The sequence below is a fragment of the Triturus cristatus genome, chromosome 1_2 (assembly GCF_964204655.1).
Source record: "Triturus cristatus chromosome 1_2, aTriCri1.1, whole genome shotgun sequence".
NCBI lineage: Eukaryota > Metazoa > Chordata > Amphibia > Caudata > Salamandridae > Triturus > Triturus cristatus.
Window position 1 is genome coordinate 450,037,022 of NC_140580.1, and position 22,370 is coordinate 450,059,391.

The window sequence follows — 22,370 nt, forward strand, 5'->3', positions numbered from 1 at the left end:
ACCATAGTATTCAGGACGGAAAAACATAAGGGACTCAGAATTCATGCCACAAGCTGGACACAAATCAGGGGACAGATTATTCTTACAGTTTTTACCCAACATTAGAAGGGGCAAATAGCCTGTTCTAAATCTAATAAACAAGCTCTTGGCCAGCAGTGGTTTATACAGTCAATATAACTTTCAAAAACAGGAGTATGTTTAAATGCCAGGAACTGCTCGGTAAGATGGCCTATAGTACCCCTACTTATTATTTCTTGCCACACTAGTGACCAGTCGGTTGATTTTAAGGTCTGCTTGTCCGCCTTGCACAGTAGTTCAGGCAAATCCCACACTCTGCACAAACCTAATTTTTTTTTCACCAGTCGTGAACAAACCTTAACCAGGGTATCTCCAAGGAACGCTCCACTTTCTTATCACTCAAGCAATCTCTAAATTAGCTAATTCCAGGGTAGACCAGATACGGATCCAGAAGAGTAGTGGCTTTAAATGCGCCAGATCAGATACTCTTTTCATCCTGTGTCAAGATAACTTGGCAACAAAGGGGATAATTACGGAGAACGACAGCAATGATCAAACAAATGTGTTTTCCATCACTGCAAACCTAGTCCTATCACTGTAACCCCAGACTAAACACCATACAGTGCAGCACTTTGGGCCTTCACTCGATAGGCTTCCAAAGTATATGAAATACAACGCAAGTACGTATTCTTCTGAAAATGTAACATCGCCTTAGATCTAAGAGATATGAGTAAATTGAGTTGTGGATAGAAATACAGTCAGATGAATATTGGGTACGCGACTATTTACTTAAATTTTAAGAGTGCAATACAGTTCCTTGGAAAAGAAGTGATAGGTTCTGATCACCTTAACTAACAATAGGACAGGTTTGAAACATAAGGGAGGATACGAGGGGAGAGTAGCTGTATAGTGTGGCGAGGCAGAAACAGAGTTGAAGACCCGGCCACAAGTTTGATAATATCAGGTCTAGAATGGAAATATTGAGCAAAGGTAAGGCAATCTTGAGAGCTGGGTTGAACTCCAAGTTTTTTTTTTTGTGTTTTAGAGGGGAAAAAAAGCGAGGTGGGCAAAGTGTGAAGGGGAATCGTAAGGTAGAGGGTGAGCACTAAATTAATTTGAGGGCGAGGGTGATTTTTAAGGAAACAAACAGCAGAAAAGTTAGGACAGGAAGACTAGAGGGGATTACAGCAGTGTGAGCGGTATAAGTAAATCTAATTGTATTTGTGTGAGATAGTGAGGGAGGACTGGGTCAAGGGAAGAACTAGAACCTTGAAATAGGTTCTTTAGGCAACACCAAGAGCAAACATAAGTGCATTTTAGGCCAATTAGCTATTGTAAAGTTGGTCGAGGTTCGAAATTCGACAGCAAAGAGAAGTACACATTTGGTAGAAGTAATCTATGGCTGTGGGTAAGGGATTGAAGGAAGGAGTAGTTTCTTTTCTGTAACTCCAGTTCTGTAGTAGGGGTATCTCTGTTATAGTTATAATCTAGTGAATAGTCCCACCCATGTGCGCGGACCCCGGAGCAATAAAAATAATCTAAGTTGTCAAGCCATGCAGACCTGCATCTACACTTAAGAGAATTTTAAAGACAGATAATGCAGCCTATATCCACAGGCCACACTGTCCAGTACTTAAACTAGAAATAATTCCACCAACAACCACCAACAGCACTGCCTGTCCAGCATTTTCCACAGAGAAAAAAACCTGCCTCTTCCAGCAAAAGCCTCTGGAATGATAGAGAGGAAGGCATGGACAGACAAGCCCCATAGGCTGCCATTATGTGGCTCAGAACAGGATACTGTGCCTTTAAGAAAACTTTCCAGAACTTTTCCAGTATCCCAGAATGCACAGCAGGTCCCTTTTACTTTCAGTTCTTTTTGAAGGCGTAGCACGCCAGACCTGTAGCATTCCTTAGATTAACATTCATCTCTCCACCAGGGAGGAGGGCGGGCACTTATGACTATAACAGAGATACCCCTACTACAGAACTGGAGTTACAGAAAATAAACTACTCCTTCTGTAGTAGGGGATCTCTGTGTATAGTCATAATCTAGTGAACAGAATGGCAAGCCCATCCCCACACAAAAACTGCGGTGGAGAAGATTACAAAATAATACCACTACTGTGCGAACAAATTTCGCAGCGAAGCCTGCCCAACCTGAGCATCTGCCCTGGCATCCGCGTCCAGACAGTAATGCGCAGCAAAGGTATGGACCGACTTCCAAGTGGCCGCCTTGCAGATTTCTGCAATCGGAACATTACGCAGCAAAGCAGTCGTGGCAGCTTTGCCCCTGGTGGAATGAGCCTTAGGTTTACCTCCTAAGGTCTTATTAGCCTTTTGGTAACACAACTGTATACAGGACACAATCCGAGAGATGGACTGTTTGGAGGTAGCAAGACCTGTCCTGACTGATCCATAATTGATGAACAATTGGTCTGACCTACGAATATCTTTGGTCTTATCAAGATAAAACTTCAACACCCTCCTAACGTCCAGGGAATGTAGAGACCTTTCCGCTGGAGAAGAAGGATTCTGAAAAAACGTAGGTAAAGTTATGGTCTGGTTGACATGAAAATCAGATATAACCTTAGGAAGAAATTTAGGGTGAGTACGCATAACAACCTTAGCAGCATGAAATACAGTATAAGGTTCTCGGCAACACAACGCCTGAAATTCACTCACCCTGCGGGCCGATGTAATGGCCACTAGGAAGCGCCGTCTTCCAGGACAGGTGCTGCAACGAAGCCTTGTGAATAGGTTCAAAAGGCTCCTTCATCAATTTGGACAGCACCACATTCAATTCCCAGGAAGGCGAGGGAAGTCTGACCGGAGGGAACACCTTCAAGCCTTCCAAAAAATCCTTGACCACAGGGATCTGAAAGAAGGAAGTCTGTGAAGGGCATTTCCTGTAAGCAGTCAAAGCAGCGAGATTAACCTTAATGTAGTGGAAATTAAGGCCAGACTGCGCCAAATGTAAGAGATATGGAAGGATGACATCTTCCTTACAGGTCGTAGGGTCAAAGTTCTTGGATTTGCACCAGATGCAGAATCTCTTCCACTTGTAAGCATAGGAAGTCCTAGTGGAAGGGCGTTTAGCCTCCTTCAGTATGCCCATACAATCTTCTGGTAGATTCAAATGGTCATATTGCACTCTCTCAGGAGCCATGCAGCCAAACTCAAAGACGAGAGGTTGGGATGCACCATCCGCCCCCCCGAAATTCGTGAGAAGGTCCGGTCTGCACGGCAGCCGCATGTGAGGAAGGAGAGACCGGTGAAGCAGGTCCGTGAACCACCACTGCCTGGGCCATTCCGGGGCAATCAGGATCATCCGCGCCCCGGACTTGGACAGTTTGATGAGCACTGCCGGAATCAGGGGAATGGGTGGAAAAGCGTACAGAAAGCTGTTCGACCAGTCGATCCATAGCGCATTCCCCAGCGTCCCCTTCTGGTAGTAGCTGGATGCGAAGTCTCGGCATTTGCTGTTTTCGGCGGTGGCGAACAGATCTACGTCTGGAGTTCCCCACCTTGCGAAGACTTCTCCAAGTACCTCGTTGTTTAAGACCCATTTGTCGTTCTCCTGAAGCAGCCTGCTCAGCGCGTCCGCCTGAACATTCTGCACCCCCGGCAGATGCGTGGCCGTGATCATCAGTCCTCAGGCCAGAAGCCAGCGCCAGATTGCCTGCGCCTCCTGCGACAGAGTGCGCGATCTCGATCCCCCCCCCTTGCTTGTTGAGGTAATACATCGTGGTTGTATTGTCCGTCTGTATCAGCAACGAGTTGGTCTGGAAGGACGGATGGAAGGCCTTCAATGCCAAGTACACGGCTCTGAGTTCCAGGAAATTGATGTGGTACGTCGACTCCACCGGGGACCACTTTCCCTGTATCTGTAAGTCTCAGGAGTGCGCTCCCCAACCTTGGAGAGACGCATCAGTCACGATAGTCGTCTCGGGAATGTCCTTGTGGAAGGGAACCCCCCTGAGGAGATTCTCCGCCGAACATCACCATCTCAGAGACTGAAGAGCATGTAGAGTCAGCCGGATCTTGTCGTCCCAAGAACCTGTTCTCTGATCCCATTAATCCTCCAAGCACTCCTGCAGTGGTCTCATGTGCAGCCGTGCGTGCGGAGTGAGGAAGATACAGGAGGCCATCGACCCCAGCAGCGAAGACACCTTCCTCACTGTCGCCGATGGAGCGGCCATGAGGTCCTGAGCCTTCCGAAGGAGCGATAACCGTCTCTCCTCCGAAGGAAACACGCTTGCCGTGTATCAATGGAGGCCCCCAAGTACTGTATGCACTGGACCAGAGTCGGGACAGATTTGGACATGTTGACGTGTAACCCCAGCTTGTTCAAGAGAGCGCACATCCTCCGGAAGTGCGCCTGCGCTTCCGAAAAAGATGAGGCCTTGATCAACCAGTCGTCCAGGTACGGGTAGACAAACACCTTGTTCCTTCGCAGGTGCGCCGCTACCACTGCCATGCACTTCAAGAAGGTCCTGGGAGAAGACTATAGCCCGAATGGCAGTACTGTGTATTGATAATGATTGGCGCCGACTTGGAATCGCAGGAACTTCCTGTGTTTCCGTGCAATGGGCACATGGAAGTACGCATCTTGTAGGTCTATGGCACAGAGCCAGTCTCCCTGTTGCAGCTGAGGGTAAATCTGATGCAACTACAGCATGCAAAACTTCTCTCTGCGAATCCATTTGTTTGCTTACCGCAAATCCAGAATGGGCCTGAACTCGTTCTTGTCCTTCTTGCGAACCAGGAAGAAACGAGAGTACAGACCTCTTCCCCTTTGAGACAGAGGTACGTCTTCCACCGCCTTTTTCCGTAACAGGATGTCTGCCTCCGCCTGGAGCTCTCGCAGTTGATACCGCGAGCTTACCGGCGGAATCGCTGGAGGCGGCCTGATGAATCGAAGACTGTATCCATTGCAAACAATATTCAGCACCCACTTGTCCGGAGTCATTTTTCTCCACTCTGCCGGAAAAAATTGAATGCTTCCCCCCCACTGGAGTGGGTAACTGTTGCAGGGGAAGTAGATGCTGAGGGCCGCGACCCGGCCGGGCCCTTGGTAGCAGTAGCGGACTGCTGGCCCCCTCTACCCTTCTGGCGTTTCTGGAAGGGTTTACTGAACTGCTGCTGCTGGTTTTGCTGCTGTCCCGAGGCCTGCCCACGCCCTCTGCCCGCAGACCCGAACCGTCTCTGGAAGGGGTGTTTCTTCTTTTCTGGCTTCTCCAACCCGACAGCCGTCAGGGTCTCTGCCTCCGTCTTCATGCGGGCCATCTCGTCGTCTGCATGCTGGCCGAACAGGGTCTCCCCCGAGAAAGGCAGATTGGCCACTCTATGCTGAGCCTCCGGCTTGAGCGAGGTAAGGCGAAGCCACGCGTGCCGTCGTTGGTGGACGCCATGACAGTACCCATGCGCCGCCAGCAGGGACACATCCGCTGCCGCACTGATCACCTGGTTTGAGACCAGCATCCCCTCGTGCAAAGTCTCCAAGAAGTCTTCCCTCTTGTCGCGAGGCAGCAGCTCTGCGTACTGCTGGAGAGACTCCCACAGGGCACGGTCGTAACGCCCCAACAGAGCCCCGGCACTTGCCGCCTTCATGGTGGTAGCAGCCGTCCCACAGACCTTCCTGCCCGCCGAATCCAGCCAGCTGCTCTCCTTATCGGGCGGAACTGTCGATGAAGGGGTGGTAGCATGCTGCTTACTCGCCGCCGTCACAATGACTGAATCCGGCTTAGGGTCTGTCCTCAAAAAGGTCGGGTCCGAGTCCGGGGCCCGATACTTCTTCATAAGCCGTGAGGGGGCGGATTTCGTCACTGCCGGAGTGAGGAACAACTCCATAGCAGGCTCTACCAGTCCCGGCACGAGAGGCAGCAGGGGGCGAGACGGGTGCTTCTTGTGCAGCGTCTCGAATATCACGGACGTCGTAGGTGTCGGTACCGTCACCGTGATTCCCAACTTGGCTGCACCTCTCCGTAGTACCTCCTGGAAGGAGACCAGATCGTCAACCGGCGACACCCTCGTCCCGGGCGAGTCCGACAGCGTCGGTGAGAAGTCCCTGGCAGATGATAGAGTGCGCGATCTGGATCTGCGCCTCCTGTGGCGTCGTCTCGATGTTGACGACGAACGCCCACGGCTCCGCGATCTCCCTCTGGAGCGGGAGCGCGATCTTCTTGGCTTCGACCTTTCCGCCGGCCTCGCCAGGCCCGGCGACGGTGGCTTACCCTGGCGCCGCGGCCTAGGCGTTCCCTGCGGCGGCGTCGGATACCTGGGCAACGAGACCGATCGTGTCGGAACCGGTGGTGGGCCCGAAGGCCTGCGAGGCGGAATAGCAGGAGGAGGAGCAGGAGGAGGAGGCGGCGGTGGAGGCGGCGGCATATATACCACTGAGTACCCCGAGCCCGGGGACTCAGTCGAGGGACTGATTTAAAGTTCTGAGGCCCTAGGATCCCAGGTCCTGGAGAGTATTGCTCAATTTAGATAAAATATATTCGAGGGAATAGACTCAAGGCACTGGACCTCTATGGCCTTAAACATTCATAAGTCTTTGTAGTAGTGAGTCAAATACCCTCTCTCTTATAATGAACCATATTCAGGCTTTTGGTAGAAACAGAAAGTTCTTTTTATTCGTGAGTTCAATGAACATGAATAATCAAATGAACATGGACAGCCAACACGTGTTTCGCCCCCTAGGCTCAGTTGAGGCCGGGGCTTTCTCAAGGCGGTCCGCACCGCCTCTGCTCGACTGCTCCTGGGCCGGGGTCCTGCGCGCACTGTTCTTCGACTAACAGGAACAGTCGAGGGACTCCTGGTGTCTGGGCGCCCCCTGCGCCTCCTCGACGTCGATTAATCCCTCCTCGACGCCGATCGCCTCCTCGACGCCGATCGCCTCCTCGACGGGGAGCGCCGACGCTGGGCCTGATCTCGATGTCGATGCCTCGACGGCGACGTTGACTGCGTCGATGCAGACTATGCCGAAGTCGTCGACTGCGGCCTGATCAGCTCTCTCTACGTCGACGTCGCTTCTCCCCAGAGCCCTGGGGGGACGGCGAACAGAACGTAGTCATCCCTCTCGACGCCTCAGTCAACGTCATCGACGCCGGTGGAGAATGGGGGCGTTTGCCTGTCTTCCTGCCCCTGGGGAGCCCCCCAGAGGCCTCAGCATGGGCAGAATCAGCCCCTCCTGACCCACCTTGTGCCTTCAGCCTTCTGTCCTCCAGGACTTGGAGCCTAATCTTCATTCTTTCCCTTAGGGTCCTGGCTGAGAACACTCTTCTGGCACATGGGACTGGGGAAGGCAGCCTATACACACCTTGTGGGGGTCTGACTTAGCCTTCTTCCTATCGCACTCTGGGCACTTGTCGAACAAGCCAGGCATGTTGACAGCACCAGAAGGAAGTCCCAACACTAAAACACTAGAAAAATTTGACAAATCACCAATAAATCCTTGAAAAGGGAGAGCTCAATGCTCCAGTGTCCTGCTAGCAGGAGCCGGAAAAAAGAACTGAAAGTAAAAGGGACCTGCTGTGCATTCTGGGATACTGGAAAAGTTCTGGAAAGTTTTCTTAAAGGCACAGTATCCTGTTCTGAGCCACATAATGGCAGCCTATGGGGCTTGTCTGTCCATTCATTCCTCTATCATTCCAGAGGCTTTTGCTGGAAGAGGCAGGTTTTTTCTCTGTGGAAAATGCTGGACAGGCAGTGCTGTTGGTGGTTGTTGGTGGAATTCTTTCTAGTTGAAGTACTGGACAGTGTGGCCTGTGGATATAGGCTGCATGATCTGTCTTTGAAATTCTCTCTTAAGTGTAGATGCAGGTCTGCATGGTTTGACAACTTAAGAGATTTGTATTGCTCCGGGGTCCGCGCACATGGGCGGGACTATTCACTAGATTATGACTATACACAGAGATCCCCTACTACAGAAGGAGGTTTGCAGATATTGGACACAGGCACAACGGCAGTCTAAGCAGGGTAGGAGAAAATCATGGAAAACCACAGGAGACATGCAGCAATGGGTAGGATTCCATGTTTGAATAGATCTGGCTCAAATGTATAGGGATGGAATCACACAATTCTTTGCATTTATACAACATCGGTTTAGGCGGTTGGCAATGAGATAATCAGAAAGGGATGGATTAAAGACTAGAGGGGAGTCAAATATGCAGAAAAGAATAGATCAAAGTATTTGCTATGTAATGTGTAGAGACAATGTGTTGGTAAAGCACTGGTCCAAGAAGTCGGGAGTAGGCAAAGAATGTAAACGTTAAATATAGTGGGAGACGGAGCAGAATCTTGAAGAATGCCAAAACGGATGTCATGTATACTAGAGAAGAAAATGACTGGTTTAACTTAGTGTGTGCCTTTTAACTTGGAGTGTGCCTATCTGTGCTTCTTTGCGGAATGAAACCATAGTGGAAATCACTAGGGTGGCCACTGGACTCCAAATAGAGTGGTTAGTGAGAGTATTGTTTTAAGTATGTTGGCTCACATGGGAGACCAGAGATTGGTCTATAATGCTCAAGGTTTGTCCAGTGCAACTATGGTAATACTTATAATAGTGTGCCAGACGGACTGATAATCTATCACTAGCTACGAAGCAGTTGGTGATGATTGTGATAAAGTGGGATGGCTGAGAATGATGACCTTTTCATTGGAAATGCCACAGGACAGTAAATACTTCTTGGAGGACAAGATTTTGCTGACATCAGTTGCAGTGACAGGCTAAAACTCAGGTAAAATTCAACCACTGGTTAGGTGGCGGGCTGGGTGGTTAATCACCATGTGGTGAATCAAAGAATGGGTGATCTTAAAAAAAGAATTTGTATTAGTGAAGAAAGACATAAGGTTGTTACTAAAAATCAGATGGCTGAATGAGAGTTGTTTTGAAGGTTCTAGCAGAAACCAGATCCCTATAGATGTGGAAGATCGCCTTTGTGGCGATGGAAGGATGTAGAGATAAGATAATGGTAGTAGGCGTCATTTCTTGTACAGAAAGACTTGCATCCCCTGGTATGTAATCAGCAGCCTGTGTGATCTGATTGTAGCTTGGTTTTTCAACATCTCTCCAAAGCACTACCAGTCCGCTTCAACTGACTCTGGAAGCGAAGTAATCCAAAGATTTAGCTAGTCTACAGGAACTGCAGTTCTTAAATGAGGATGGGGCCAGTGAATTCAAGAACAGTTCATTTGAAGCTCAGATGATTTTGAAAACCTAGGTATAAGCCATAGTCTTGCCAACTGTGCAACAAAACTCAGAGCATTGTAGTATTATGCCTAGTTCGGCAAAATTGTGGGTGGTCTCAGGAGGCAATAGAGTACAATGCACACTTCTTCCTAAACATACTTTGGGTACACGTAATTAACTTCTCCTGGCTCTAAAAACACAGAACTGCAGATCAAAGAAAAGAAAATACAGAAGGACGGCCTCACAACCCTGAAAATGTAATCTATATCTAAAACGAGCCTTAAGGCAACAACTTTGTAACAGAGGAGCAGGATTGGGCTCTAAAGGAAGGCAGCTAGACCCAAACAAAATGTATACTTGCAAGTGCAATTCAGGAATTCCGCATTATGAATGTTACTTGGAGTTTCCAAAATTATGCCCCATCACAATTCTGCCACCGTTCGCAGCAAAATATTAGCTCACAAACAAAGCATACAACCAGAATGCAATCAGCAGTTCAGAGTGATTTTTTTCATGCATTTTTTTTCCATTGTTAAATATAGACCTAAAAATTAAGTGAAAGCAAGTTACGCAAATTTTGCAAACCCTCACTTGAAGCTAAAAATCTGTATACTGAAGCTGGAGGTCTTTAAGTAGCCTTGACAGACTATCAAGCTATTAATGGAGCCCATTCTACTTCTAGACATACAATTATGTACACTTACGACTGACAAATTTGTTGGTTGTAATGCAATGGTTTGGCAGGGTCATGTAATATTTGTAACAGTTTTACCATCCCCCGTCCTGCATAGTGGTGACTGTGTCGGGTGCAATAGAAGGGTTGAAAGTGAATTATTCTAGTTCCTCCTAAATCACCTTTGAAACCCTTTGGGTCCTGGTCATAACCACAAAGGCCACACTGGATTACCATCCAAATCTCTAGTTCTATTTGGGCAGTCAGAAGTAGGAGATTGTCATAACATTTGGCAGTAAACATATCGCAACAATGGTGTGGTGAGGAACACTGGGAACAGGGGAATACCCAGGAGGTAAGTTAAAAAAAGAGAAGAATACAAGGGCCCATTCCAAGAGTGACCAGCATCCACAATATAATCCAAAACACCCAGTCACATTCCGTTAGACACTGAAGTTCAATTAAGAGTGAAGGGCAAGCCGGAAAAATGAAGACCTACATATGAAAGACTTTAAAATTCCAGTTCCCTCACTGGTTGTGGCATATATGTGAAGAGACGAATACCAACGGCAACTGAACCGCATAAAACATTGCGGATCAATACAATGTTCATGACCCAAATCCCCCGCCCGCCCATCTTTGCCATAGTACGTTGTATTTTTGTGGGCAGCCAAGTGCCATGAAAATTGGGAGTTCTAGACTCACATTGAAGTCCATGCCCTTCTTCCAAGCACTTATGCAGGTTGGGATATCCACTTTCCATATTCTTGCAAAGTCACGTTTGGCTAGTGTTAGGCCCAGGAAGAGTAAGTGTGGCTTATTTCTAGTCCCCCCCCCCCTATTCCCTCAGTTTAATGCAATAGTGTGAGTTTTGGGGATCGGGGGGGAAGTCCCATGCTAACACTTCTGCACAGCAGTTTATTACACCAACCCAGAAGCGATCTAGAGCTACGCATGTCCATATCATATATAGGAATGTACCTGTGTCCTGGTGGCAACGTAGGCACAGTGGGAATATAATCAACCCCTTTCTGAACAGTCTGTACCAAGTGTAGTACACTCTATGGAGATATTTAAATTGTATGAGTCTTAAACGGATGGAGATCACAGCCCCTTTGGGTGATTCTAGTGCTTCTGTCCAATCGTCGTCATCGTTTGGGCCCACGTCTATTGCCCATGATGTCCGCAGGGTATCTATGGTTATTCGTGATCAGGGATTGGTAAGCTCCTTTTTAATATCCTTTGGCTCACAATTAGAAGACGGGGTCTGCGCTAATCATACTGTCTTAGATGATTTAAATTTCCATCTTGATGTCCCTGACCATAAAGACACTATGGCCATACTAGAAACCATGGAAGCATTCGGCCTTCCGCAACTACTACATAAAGCTACTCACTTGGCTTGTCACACATTAGATGGGATCTTCTCAAATAGCCCTATCACAGTGAGAGACATTCTGCCACTAACCTGGTCTGACCACCGTGCTATCATTTTATAACTTAACACTCCCAATATAATCCAATTTAAGAATGTACAAGGTGGATCTACCAGCTATCGTACTTGGAATAAGCCGGAGAGTAAACAAATCACACAACAGCTTGAAAACTCTGCCCGCTCAATCTTAGAATCCTGAATTAGCCACTATGGGAAAAGTTGATAGATTAAATTCTGCAATCTCCAAACTAGTTACCCTTAAATCATCTAAATCGGGCAGAAAGAAACTATCCGCACCATGGTTTACAGAGGCAATCCGACTTGAATAACAAAACTGTAGAAGGCTGGTGGGTAAATGGAGATCTCACTTTGATGCACAGGAGATGAAAAACTCTAAAAATAAAAGACTACTTACATAAGAAAAATGGCTTTTTATACACAGACTGAATATTCAAAAAACTTCTCCAGGGAATTATTTCAGGTGATTACCAAACTTTCTAAACTTCCTGATAACAAGGGAGCAAGCAGTAGTCAAAACTTCTGTGACTCAATTGCCCACTATTTTTGTGATCAGATTAACCAAATTTACCAAACATTTGCGGCCATCAATAACTGTGCCGCCATGGATGATTCCAACATACTAATTCTACCCCAATCAACACTTACAACACCCTGGAGAACATCAATCAATCCCTGTTCACTGAATTCTCTCCAGTTACTCTGGAACAGGTGATTGGGCTAATCCACTCCACCAAATCAGGGTCTCCTTATGACCCATTCCCGCCTTCAGAGGTAAAGTTGATCCCAGAGCCCATAGCTTTAATCTTAACTAGCATCTTCCACTGCATGTTGGGGACCGCACTTTCTCCATCAACATGTAAAAGGCCTCAATTTTTCCTCTCCCAAATTAGCAGAATCTTGACAGAGGATCCTGTCAATTATAGCCCTCTCTAGATTACCACTTTCTGCAAAATATTTTAGAGAAAATAATGAACCTATAATTGGCCCACTTTTTGCAGGAAAACCATCTTCTAGACCCCTCATGGGTTGAGTTTAGACCTGGACACAGCACCAAGACTGCACTGATCAAGGTCATCGAAGAAATAAGGGCAGCCCTAGATAAAGGAGGAATTGCGGCCCTTATTCGCCTTGATTTGTTGATGTCCTTTGATACGTTGACCACACTGCCTTGATCCACTGCCTCGAGGCATTAGGCATAAAAAAAGTCTCATGCACTACAGAGCTAGTTTTTGGAAGGAAGAGAACACATGGTGATGTTTGACAAATACTTCTAAAACGTTTTCTCTTCCCTGTGGGGTCTCACAAGGGTCCTCAATTAGGCCCCACATTATTCAACCTATATGCAATAGAGCTAGCCTCACTGATACAGTCCTTTGTATTACCCCCGACTTCCAATAGAGATGACACGCAAATTGTGCTGTCAGCTCCTAATAACGTTAACATTATAGGTTCCCAACTTCACGACTGCATGCAAACTATTGTTGGGTGGGATGGGCAATCATTGTGTGAACTTAAAACTTTGGCAATACCGAGGTACATCTTTTTGGAAACAATCCACAATTGTGGAGCGCCTCCAGTTGGCCCCTGGAAATGTGACCACTCCCAAATCCAGTGACAAAGGGTAAAAACCTAGGTGTTGTAATTGATAACAAGCTAAACTTCTGCTGTCAAATTAACCACGTAGGCTCCACCTCATTTAACACCCTGAGGATAATTAAGAAAATCCTTCCATTCATTCCACCCGAGGCTGAAGAAACAGTAATCACAACTTCAGTTCTTATAAAAAATGGACAACTGCCACGGGCTGTACTTTAATTTACAAGAATACCTTAATAAACTAAACATTTTGCAAAATGCGGCAGCCAGGTTTCTTTTGGGTATTCCCAAATTTAAATCAGTCTTGCAGACAATAAAGGAGCTTCACTAGCTGACAGTCCGAGAAAGCATTACATCCAAAGTGCTCTGTTTAACCTACAAAGCCCTGCATGACAATGGTCCTGAGTACCTGAAACAAGCATCCAAATGCTAAGAACCCAAAAGGAATCTACGATCCACTGGAGCAAAGAAAGTTGTGTCCTCTAGATTCAAGAGTGAATTGGGGAGGAAGTAGTTTAGTTACAGGAGCTACCACATACTGTAATCTTCTGCTCTCCAACATCAGGGTGCCCCTTCTGTGCTTGCTTTTAGAAAGTTCCTAAAAACTTAGCATTTTAATAGTTAAATGTGGTTACATCTCTCAGTTGTGCACAAGCTGTTGCTAGCGCCAAGATACCCAAGAGCAGAAGTGCGCTGTACAAATCTTAACATAACTTGCTGGGGTGCAGCCGATATAGGCACCGTGCATGTCACTTCTGGTGCAGACAATGTCACACGGAGCCAAACAATGTTATCTACCAGAGCACAGGGGTACTGCTCACAATAAAGCTATGGATCCAGTCCGACACTGTAAGGAATCTCCGGCTAGAAGTCAGATTGTCACATCACAGACTGCACAATTGCAGGAACGGTTTAAGCTATGGTGTTTTATGTAGATTTGTCTAAAAAGGGTATGCACCAAAAATCAAACTGCAAGGGATTAAATGGTGCACTAAGTAAGATAACATGGACAAGGCCTCAAGACATGAGAGAATTGTTTCCATATTTAAAGTAATTTTAACATGCAGTAAAAGGTTCTCATGCCAATTCCACTCCATGGTAATAACCTGGACTTTGACCTTTGCACTGCAGTAACAGATGTAAAGATGTCATTAGTATAATTGCTCTAAATATCCTAAGTTATTGAGCCACATTTATTTTCACTGCCATAGTGCATACAAACATCCAGTCTAATCAACAGTGACTCTACTTTTGTGGTTTACCCACAGTTCTAGAAAATTCAATTTTTGCATGCTTACAGCTTTGCGGCATTTGAAGAATCTACACGAAATTTGCCGTTCATCTAGCATTACTTGCTATGTTTTGGCAAGCCATGCTCCATGCAGATCCATCCAAGAAGAAAAACGGTTAAGTATAGGTCAAATAAAATGCATTTCCATTCTAGGTCCCATAGGAAATTTACTCTAGGCTACAGCAAAAGTTTCTGTACAAGATTTATAACTAACTTGGCAGTGTAGGTGAACGTCACTCACAGAGCATGCTTTGGTGATATGGTTTAAATATGTTCTGTAGTTTAAGCTTTGTGTGTGAAAAACGTATTGGGCAGGCTTGAAGAGCTAAAACTTAGAGTAAAAACCCGGCAGTCACGACGACGAGATTTAGGAGTTTGGTCAATCGCACTTCCATTTTTTTTTTATAAACTAGGACTTTTTTTTGTCACCATCTTGTAATTCACAAATTCTCAGGTATTCTCCTGGCATCAAAAAAATTCCTGAGAGGAACAGGAATATTGTCCAGTTCTAGGCCCCAAAGGGTGGAAGTGGACACTGAAGGGGTCACAGCGGCATAGAAAAAAATTGCACAAAAACAAGCACACATTTAGAGGAGAGTAACCATGTGAATGAGTAAGTTTCTTTGCATGATTAATAAATAATGTTGCAAATACATGACGTTATACACATTCTTAAACATGAATTTGGCAGGTCGTTTAAAAAATAAAATGGAGAAAAGTGAATTATGAGCCAATAAGAGTTTAAACTTCAGATAACAAGCATTTGCAATGCAATAGGTCTCGCATTTTAGAAACTTTGACCTATTGGTAATGCAATAGGTCTCGCATTTTAGAAACTTTGACCTATTGGTATTGTAAATGACAGTTCAAAATCTGGCAATTGCAAGATCTTTTGCATTGCAAATGCTTGTTAAGGACAGTTGTTGGGGCGAAATAAGAGGCCACATGGAGTCATGCTATCTTATAGAGTAACTTGACTAGAGCATCCAAAAAATAATATCTAAAATGAGTTTAACTTTGGTAAATTATAGAGCAATGCCATCACCTGAGGTGGCTTAATGCACCTCCAGTGTAAACCTATGGGCAATTTACGGTCCATAGGTTTTAATCCGTGACTCAACCTTTCATCTGTCAGAGGTCGATCAAATTTGTACAATCGGGTAGAATAATGAAATATTGCATTTAATTGGCTGTGAGGTAATTCAATTTATGACGTATAATGAAAGCATCATCATTAAGATAAGGGTGCCAGCAGATGGAACAGGTAAATTGTCGCCCAAAAAAATAGTCCTGTCCCTTTAGTGATAAAAACCACAAAAAAAAAAAAACCTCATCGATCATGGCAGCAAACGACCCTGGCGGGGGCGGTGACAGAGGTTTTACGTGAATTTGGTATCTGCTGTCCAGGCCTACGGCCAGGTTTGCTCAGCACTTTTTATGGCTTCGGCCAGGTTTGGTTTGTGAAGCAAAGAAAAGGGGAGATAATTACTGATAACAGATTAGGGAGCTGCCGTACTTTTACTGGTATGATAGCAAAACTGGTCAATGAGCCCGATGTAATCCTTTTTTATAAAATGCTGAAAAGTGAGCTTCCGGTCTTTGTTAAATAGTTCAGAGGGTTAACGCGCCTGCTGGAGAGGTCTGTGTAAGACAGTAATTCCCAACTAGTAAATTCACCAGATTGATCGGTCTTCTGAAAAGATTGACGTGTAACCTGCAACTGCCGACCCATAATTTTAATTTCTGTAATCCGCAACATGAGTATCGTTAGGTGTAGTATAACACTTGCCATTCAAAGCTACAAGACAACATAGTTCATGGTGGGCATGGCCGAAAACTCGACATTGTCAGGTGTTACGATGACTGCGGCAGAATAACGCATCGCTTATGTATGACCAATAAAGAAAACTCTGGAAAGAAATTTAGATCCAAAGTAGAAAAAATATTAGCAATACAATAGGTCTCGCATTTAAATGCAAGACCAATGGCATTGGAAAGAAGTAGACGCCATTGTCCAGGCAGCTTGAAAAGAGAAAGCTCGCATGAGGCGCTGAATGTAAGCAAAGCACGTCATAACTGCAGTAAGAGAAACTTAAGAAAATAGTGCTTACAAGACTAAAATAGCACTTAACATGTAAGAACCGAAGTAAAAGGTCAAGTCGTTATGGGAGGTAACAAATACAGACAAGACGGTACCAAGGAAGGACTAACAAGCCAACTAACAACTCAGAAGCCAGCGTTTACAAAGGACAATGACAAGCCAATTAAAAATATGGGTGGAGCTTCAAAGAAATACTCCACTACTGTATGCCTCGCAGCTGCGCATGTGCTGCCCAGGCTCAACCTAAAAATGCTTAGAGACTACAAAAAAAAGAAAAACTAACAGTTTCCATTAAAATATCATAATGCAGTACCAAGTAATGTTCTTTGTGCCGTGCTTATAATAAAAAGTTGAGTTCTTAGGCAGCATGAAGGAAGGGTTGTGATGGTCACTATTCAGACAGACCGCCATATTAATGTATTTTGTTAATGTGTCCTGTGGACCGGTAAAGGCTGAGAGGATCTTCTGAATAAAGGGACAGTGCATCAATTGTATACATAATTAGTGCAATTTCACTATATAAGTTAAGACTTTTAAAAGCATGGATTTAAATATGCGTAGTGAGTGCTAGTTGCTGGTACAACGCTCTCAAGGGCCTGTAGTGGTCTGGACAAACCCATTATAGGCGAATGGGTATTGAAACAGTTAATCAGATATTTAATTTAATCTATTGAATCAGCTTCATCAGGCTGTTCCCTTGTTTTCCCATTGCAAGGGGGCAGTTAAGCCAGTCTCCTTTCTATTATGTTGCAAAATCTTGTGAAGTGACAGTTTAATTGCGTGGCAGTTGGGTCAAAGCAGACTAGCACCACCTGTCCACAAGTTCTAATGCCTCTTTGATTGAAAAGAGGGTGAAGCATTGAAAGTCGATCTTTCAGTAGACTTGTGCAGGTACATGTGTGCAGAAAGTCTTCTCTTCCAGTTCAAAGTCTTGAGTGTCTATTACGAGAATAAAATCACTAATCTGATATCAGGCCTGTCAGTCTGTGAATGGGGTGGAACAATCTTAGCTTGATATGTTTAAGAGATGATAAATCTTTGTTAGTCAATAAAGAAGGAATTGGGAGCAGGGCAGTTTCTTCTAGAGACTTTGGTCAGATGTCTGACTTGAGTTTTTGTGAATTACATTTTTATATTTTTAAAAAACCCTCATCTTCCTCCAAACCCTCCTCTCTCCAATTTATCCAAAACCTTTCTAACTACTATGAACCCCCAAACATCCTCAACTTTTCCACTTTTTTTTTTAGCAGTCACCCAACTAACAGGCACACACTACCCCAATTAACAAAAAGAACTTACTACTCCCGCTTTCAAATACATTCCCATCATTCTATCCCCACTTTAAACTCTACTAAACACAAGAAAATCAAGAGCACAAACCCAACAACTATTGCGAGGAAGAAAAAAAAAAAAAAATCTACTAACCTCAAATCTTGGGTACTGGAGTAGTGTGCTACAACGCCTCATCTGGGGTAGTAAGTGTCTCTAAATACTATTTCAATCTAGTTTGTCAGGTTCCCCTGATGTGACGCTACCTAAAAAGTGGCATTCCTTGGCTGGTATTCTATCATAAGTTCTACTCCCCATCTGCATAGTCTGTCTTCAGGGGTGGTGCTCCGTGAAAACATTGCGTTACGCCACTTCTGAAAGTAATGAGTTGCTGGATCCAGTCCAGTCAGGTTTCGGCCTTGGTCTCTGTCCTGGATGACCCAAGGATGGCATGTGGCTAGGAGGAAACTTTGTAGCCCTGGTAGTATAAATCTATCAGCTGCATTTGATACGGTCTCCTATGACATACTTATTCTGAGGCTATCTGAAATTGCGCTCTGGAAGTTACTGAGAATCGCCACCATCTATAGATTCTTTTTGCTATCTCCTTTTCATTTAATATCCTTACCTTGAAATGCTGTTCCCCTCTCCTGTTAGCTTTTTTCCCCAGGTTCTGGGGAGGTGGGAGGATCCCATGTGCATCCAGAAAACCTTTCAGGCTGCAAAACTACTCCTACTGGTAAGTAACCAATTTGCTTTGCCGCATGAATCCTTTCCTGGATTCACATGCAGTGCATCTGATTACACAGTAGTGTTTGGTTCTCTGGGGAAAATGGTTTGCAATGTGGGCGAACTGGCAAACAGGTGTTGTAGTAATTTTTGTCCTACATGTGTTTTCTTGATCAAATGAATGTCCACATACTGTTAATTGAAGGTGTGTGGGGATGCCCAGGTTGCAGTCAAGCAGATGTAGTTAAGAGGTACATTTGCCAGAACGCTAGGGTTGCGCCCTTATTCCGGTTTGTGGCCTATGGCATGTGGTTGGCTGAGTGACATGGAAAGGTAATACCACCTTTGGTAGGAACTGTATGTTCGTCCTCAGTACAACATTGTCCCTGTGGATTTTAAGGTAAGGTTCTAGGATTCAAAATAAACAGATATGCAGTTTCTAGGAACTGCATACCTGTTTGTTTTGTATTCTCATTAGGGCACATATGCTGGACCTCTGAAATGCCCTCAGTCCCCCCCTTTTTGATTGCAAGGTTCTAGGATGGTCAGTGCTTGCAGCTTCATGACCCTACAGAGTGACGTGATGGCTATTAGGAACGTTACCTTCAGGGTTAGGAACTTCAATTTCATCTTATGCATCAGTTAAAATATTTCTGCCATGAGTTACGTGAGCACTGGGCTCAGGTTCCACATGGGTTCTGGTGCACCTCTTGGTGGCGCCACTCTTTGATCCTTCCAGGAACCTTTGCATTACTGGTAGTGTGAAAAGACTTTCCTGTTGTTACCCTGGCGTAAGTGACTATGGCGGGCAGGTGGACCTTTACTGATTAGGTTAGGCTGCAGGCAGGTTTGGTATGTTAGCACCGTTAAGTGTTCTGTCCTTGTCTCTTGGTCTCAGCACTAGTGAATGTATTTAGGCCACTTGGCTGTGTAGCACTTTCTAGTGCCCAGTTTTTTTGCCACCTGCAGGGTTTCCATTGACTGGGGGGAGCGGGCTGGGGCGGGGGTTGTACGCAGTTGAAGGTGCCCAAATTAGGTTTTCTGGAGCCATGCCACTAGATTGAGTATGGCTGGCTCCGGGTGGAAGAAGGAGTTCGACTTCTTCAAGATCTTTTGTATCCCACCGAAACTCTTGGAGTTAGGGGATACGAGAGAAGATGTGCCAGACATCGAGGCGCAGACTACACAGAAACCGCACAAGAAACAGGACTTATTCGATGAGGAAGAGTACCATGGAGTAGAGAAGCAGACTAGTAGACAGCTACCCTTCGAGGCCCTCTTCCCCCAGACAACCTGTCCAATGCAAGAACTTTGCTAGCTTCTGCCTCAAGTCTGCACTGGAAGCAGCAGACATTACATTCACACAGATGTGCACGGGCACCACACTGTAGAGGCATGAATGGGTCAACTTCTCTGGATTCAAGGTAGAGGATCAGTCTTCGGTTATAAACAGGACATTCGCAGGGGAGGCTCTCTTCAGGACTGCCATGGACAAAGCTCTCAAGCAAATCAAGAAGTGCAACAAAACTGTTAAGGCCATGGGGCCTTACAGTTCAGTGTCTCCTTCAGGAGGGGAACTGCCTCCAACAGAAGACCAGGAGGCAGAGCAGGTTTCTCACCAACCCAGAACAGCACCACCAGCAGCAGGGCTTCAACCAACAGGTCGCACAGCAACCTGCTCGGCAGAAGTGGTGAAACCCGGAAAGGAAGCCCTTTCGCAGAAAGCCCAAACAAAGGGTACAACCCACGAGGGGAGGCACTACCAGGTGGCTCAGACAAACAACAACCCCGAGGAGGGGTGGGAGGGGATAGGAGGAAGGGAAATAGGAGGGGGATAGGAGGATTCCGCCAAAAAAAAGGAGGTCATTCACCTCAGACAATTGAATCTTAGACATTATAAAACACGGCTACTGCATAGAACTCACCAGGAACTTTTGTGGTACCATCTGACGTCATATACGAGATGGACTTACCAAATGGTGGTAGAAGATGCCCACAAACTTTATATCTTGCAAAACAACTCCGGACCCAACGACTAGCGCACAGCATGTGAATCTAGAAAGGGATTCATGTTGCAAAACCTTGGTTTTTTATGTTATAGAGGTCTTTGCTTAGATACTCACATTAATAGGCTGGCATCTACCCGTTTTTCATGACTTGAAATTCTCTACAAACTTCTACTTCTCTTTCCAGTTGAACACAGACCTTTGATCAAGCTGCTATGCTCAATCGGTTAGACTATGGTAATTTTTTTGTTCCTGAGAGCTTCAGATTTTATTAAGTGTCTTGCTCTTGTATAGAGCGCTGTATCATGTCTGGCCAGGTTACTCTCTCGAATTTCATCTGCCTTCTTTGCGCTAAAGAAACTGCAACAGTACTGGGTGCAAAGAGGATTCTTTTAAAATCTTGCTGTATTGTTTACAGAGCCTTTCATATGATCAGGCCTGTCTACTTACGGAACAAGTTCATGAGACGCTGTCCTGGCTGTCTGCAGCAATCGGGCAGAGGGTTCTCAGTACTAACTGCAAATCCATGGAACTGCCTGTCAATATCTCAGTTGAACTCTGTCAGTTTAGGAAGTCGCTTAAAATCTGGCTGCTCACTTTGTAAATGTTGGCAAGAAAGGATGCAGTACCCTTAAGTCTCGGCTCCAGGACACTTTTCAGGCAATCGAGCGCTTTAGAAATTAATTTAATAATAATGAAATATAGCACGCAGCCACCATATTTTATTCGGAAGCAGGTTCCATTTTCCAGAGCTCACGAGTGTCACCAAAAAAGAGAACAGACTTTTAGACCAAGGTAGCCTTATATACACGATACAAGAAGAACTATACTATATAATTATACTGGAGGATAGTTTTTATATTCTTTAGGCTGGGGAGAAAGGAAGGGGTGCATTTATGGTGTGGGATGGTGGAGGGTGGTACAGAGAATACTTTTTCAGGAATCTGTTCATAGTGCCAGAGATCCATAAGACATATTTGAAGAAAAAAACACGTTAAATAACCAACTTTTTACCTTTGTTCTGGCCTTCACTTCCAGCAACATGTTCAAATCAATAGGTAAGTGGGAAGGCTGCATCATTAAGCAGAGCCAAGCTCCCATCCATGGGCATGCAGCTGCAACTACATATTGTACTGAAGTCTTTGCCAATTCTTTCCACACCTGCAAAAGTACAAATGACAAACTCTAATGGTGCTCATGTAGGATGCAAGCAATAAACAATTTACTATACAAATAATTAAGGCCAGAAGGGGAGGGGAGCGGCAAACAAGCAGGTACTTTCTGCATAGACATGAATTCGCCACATAGTCCATCATTTAATGCATAATTAACTTATGAGTATAAGCTTTGCGCTCGAAAGGATTCAACCATATACTGTAAAATTAAGCAATTAACACCTCACACTTTGTAAAAGTTAAGTCATCAATAAACTGTTGACTGTTGTATTTCGATATTACAGGGGCTGGCAGTTTTTCCCTGGGAAAAACGTTTTTTTACTGCAACACAAAATTTAATTAATTTCATATACTTCAATTGGGTGGAAAGATTAATTCCGCCTTTATCACGAAAAATGTTTGTTTCGCTACTCGCACATTGTATCCTTAGAGTACAGACATGACTCTCAAAGCAGCCATTATTTTAAGAAGATATTAGAAGAATCCCAAATGTGTTGTATCCCTTACAACTTTCATGCCTTGAAGCATAAGGAATATATAAACACACAATCACTCCTGAGCATCACTTGATGTATTACTATAATATTTTAGCCAAACTGTCACAATTTTGAAAACAATTACTCAATAAACCTCAAACCACAAGGTAAAAAATAAAATGCATAGTGGGATCGAATTTTTTTTAAACACTAAAATAAAAAAGCACATTTATTTACATTTTAAATTCCATCAATGACTACAAAGAAGCATCTAACATAGCCTATGCAAGACATTTACATACAACAAACACAATTTAGGTTCAGGCAGAATATATTGTTGGATCTTGAATGCATATAGTGGCTGTGCATGAGACCCTCATCAAG

The 22,370-nt window shown here is 44.9% G+C and overlaps 1 protein-coding gene across 2 annotated transcripts in view; it reads right to left on the minus strand.

Moving 5' to 3' along the window:
- Positions 1-22,370, minus strand: part of BTAF1 (B-TFIID TATA-box binding protein associated factor 1) — an 852,875-nt gene that overhangs the window by 374,771 nt on the left and 455,734 nt on the right. For both annotated transcript variants that reach the window (XM_085606166.1, XM_085606165.1), the window contains exon 16: positions 21,350-21,496. In XM_085606166.1, the coding sequence (XP_085462292.1) occupies positions 21,350-21,496 (147 nt within the window). The remainder of the gene's footprint in view (positions 1-21,349; positions 21,497-22,370) is intronic.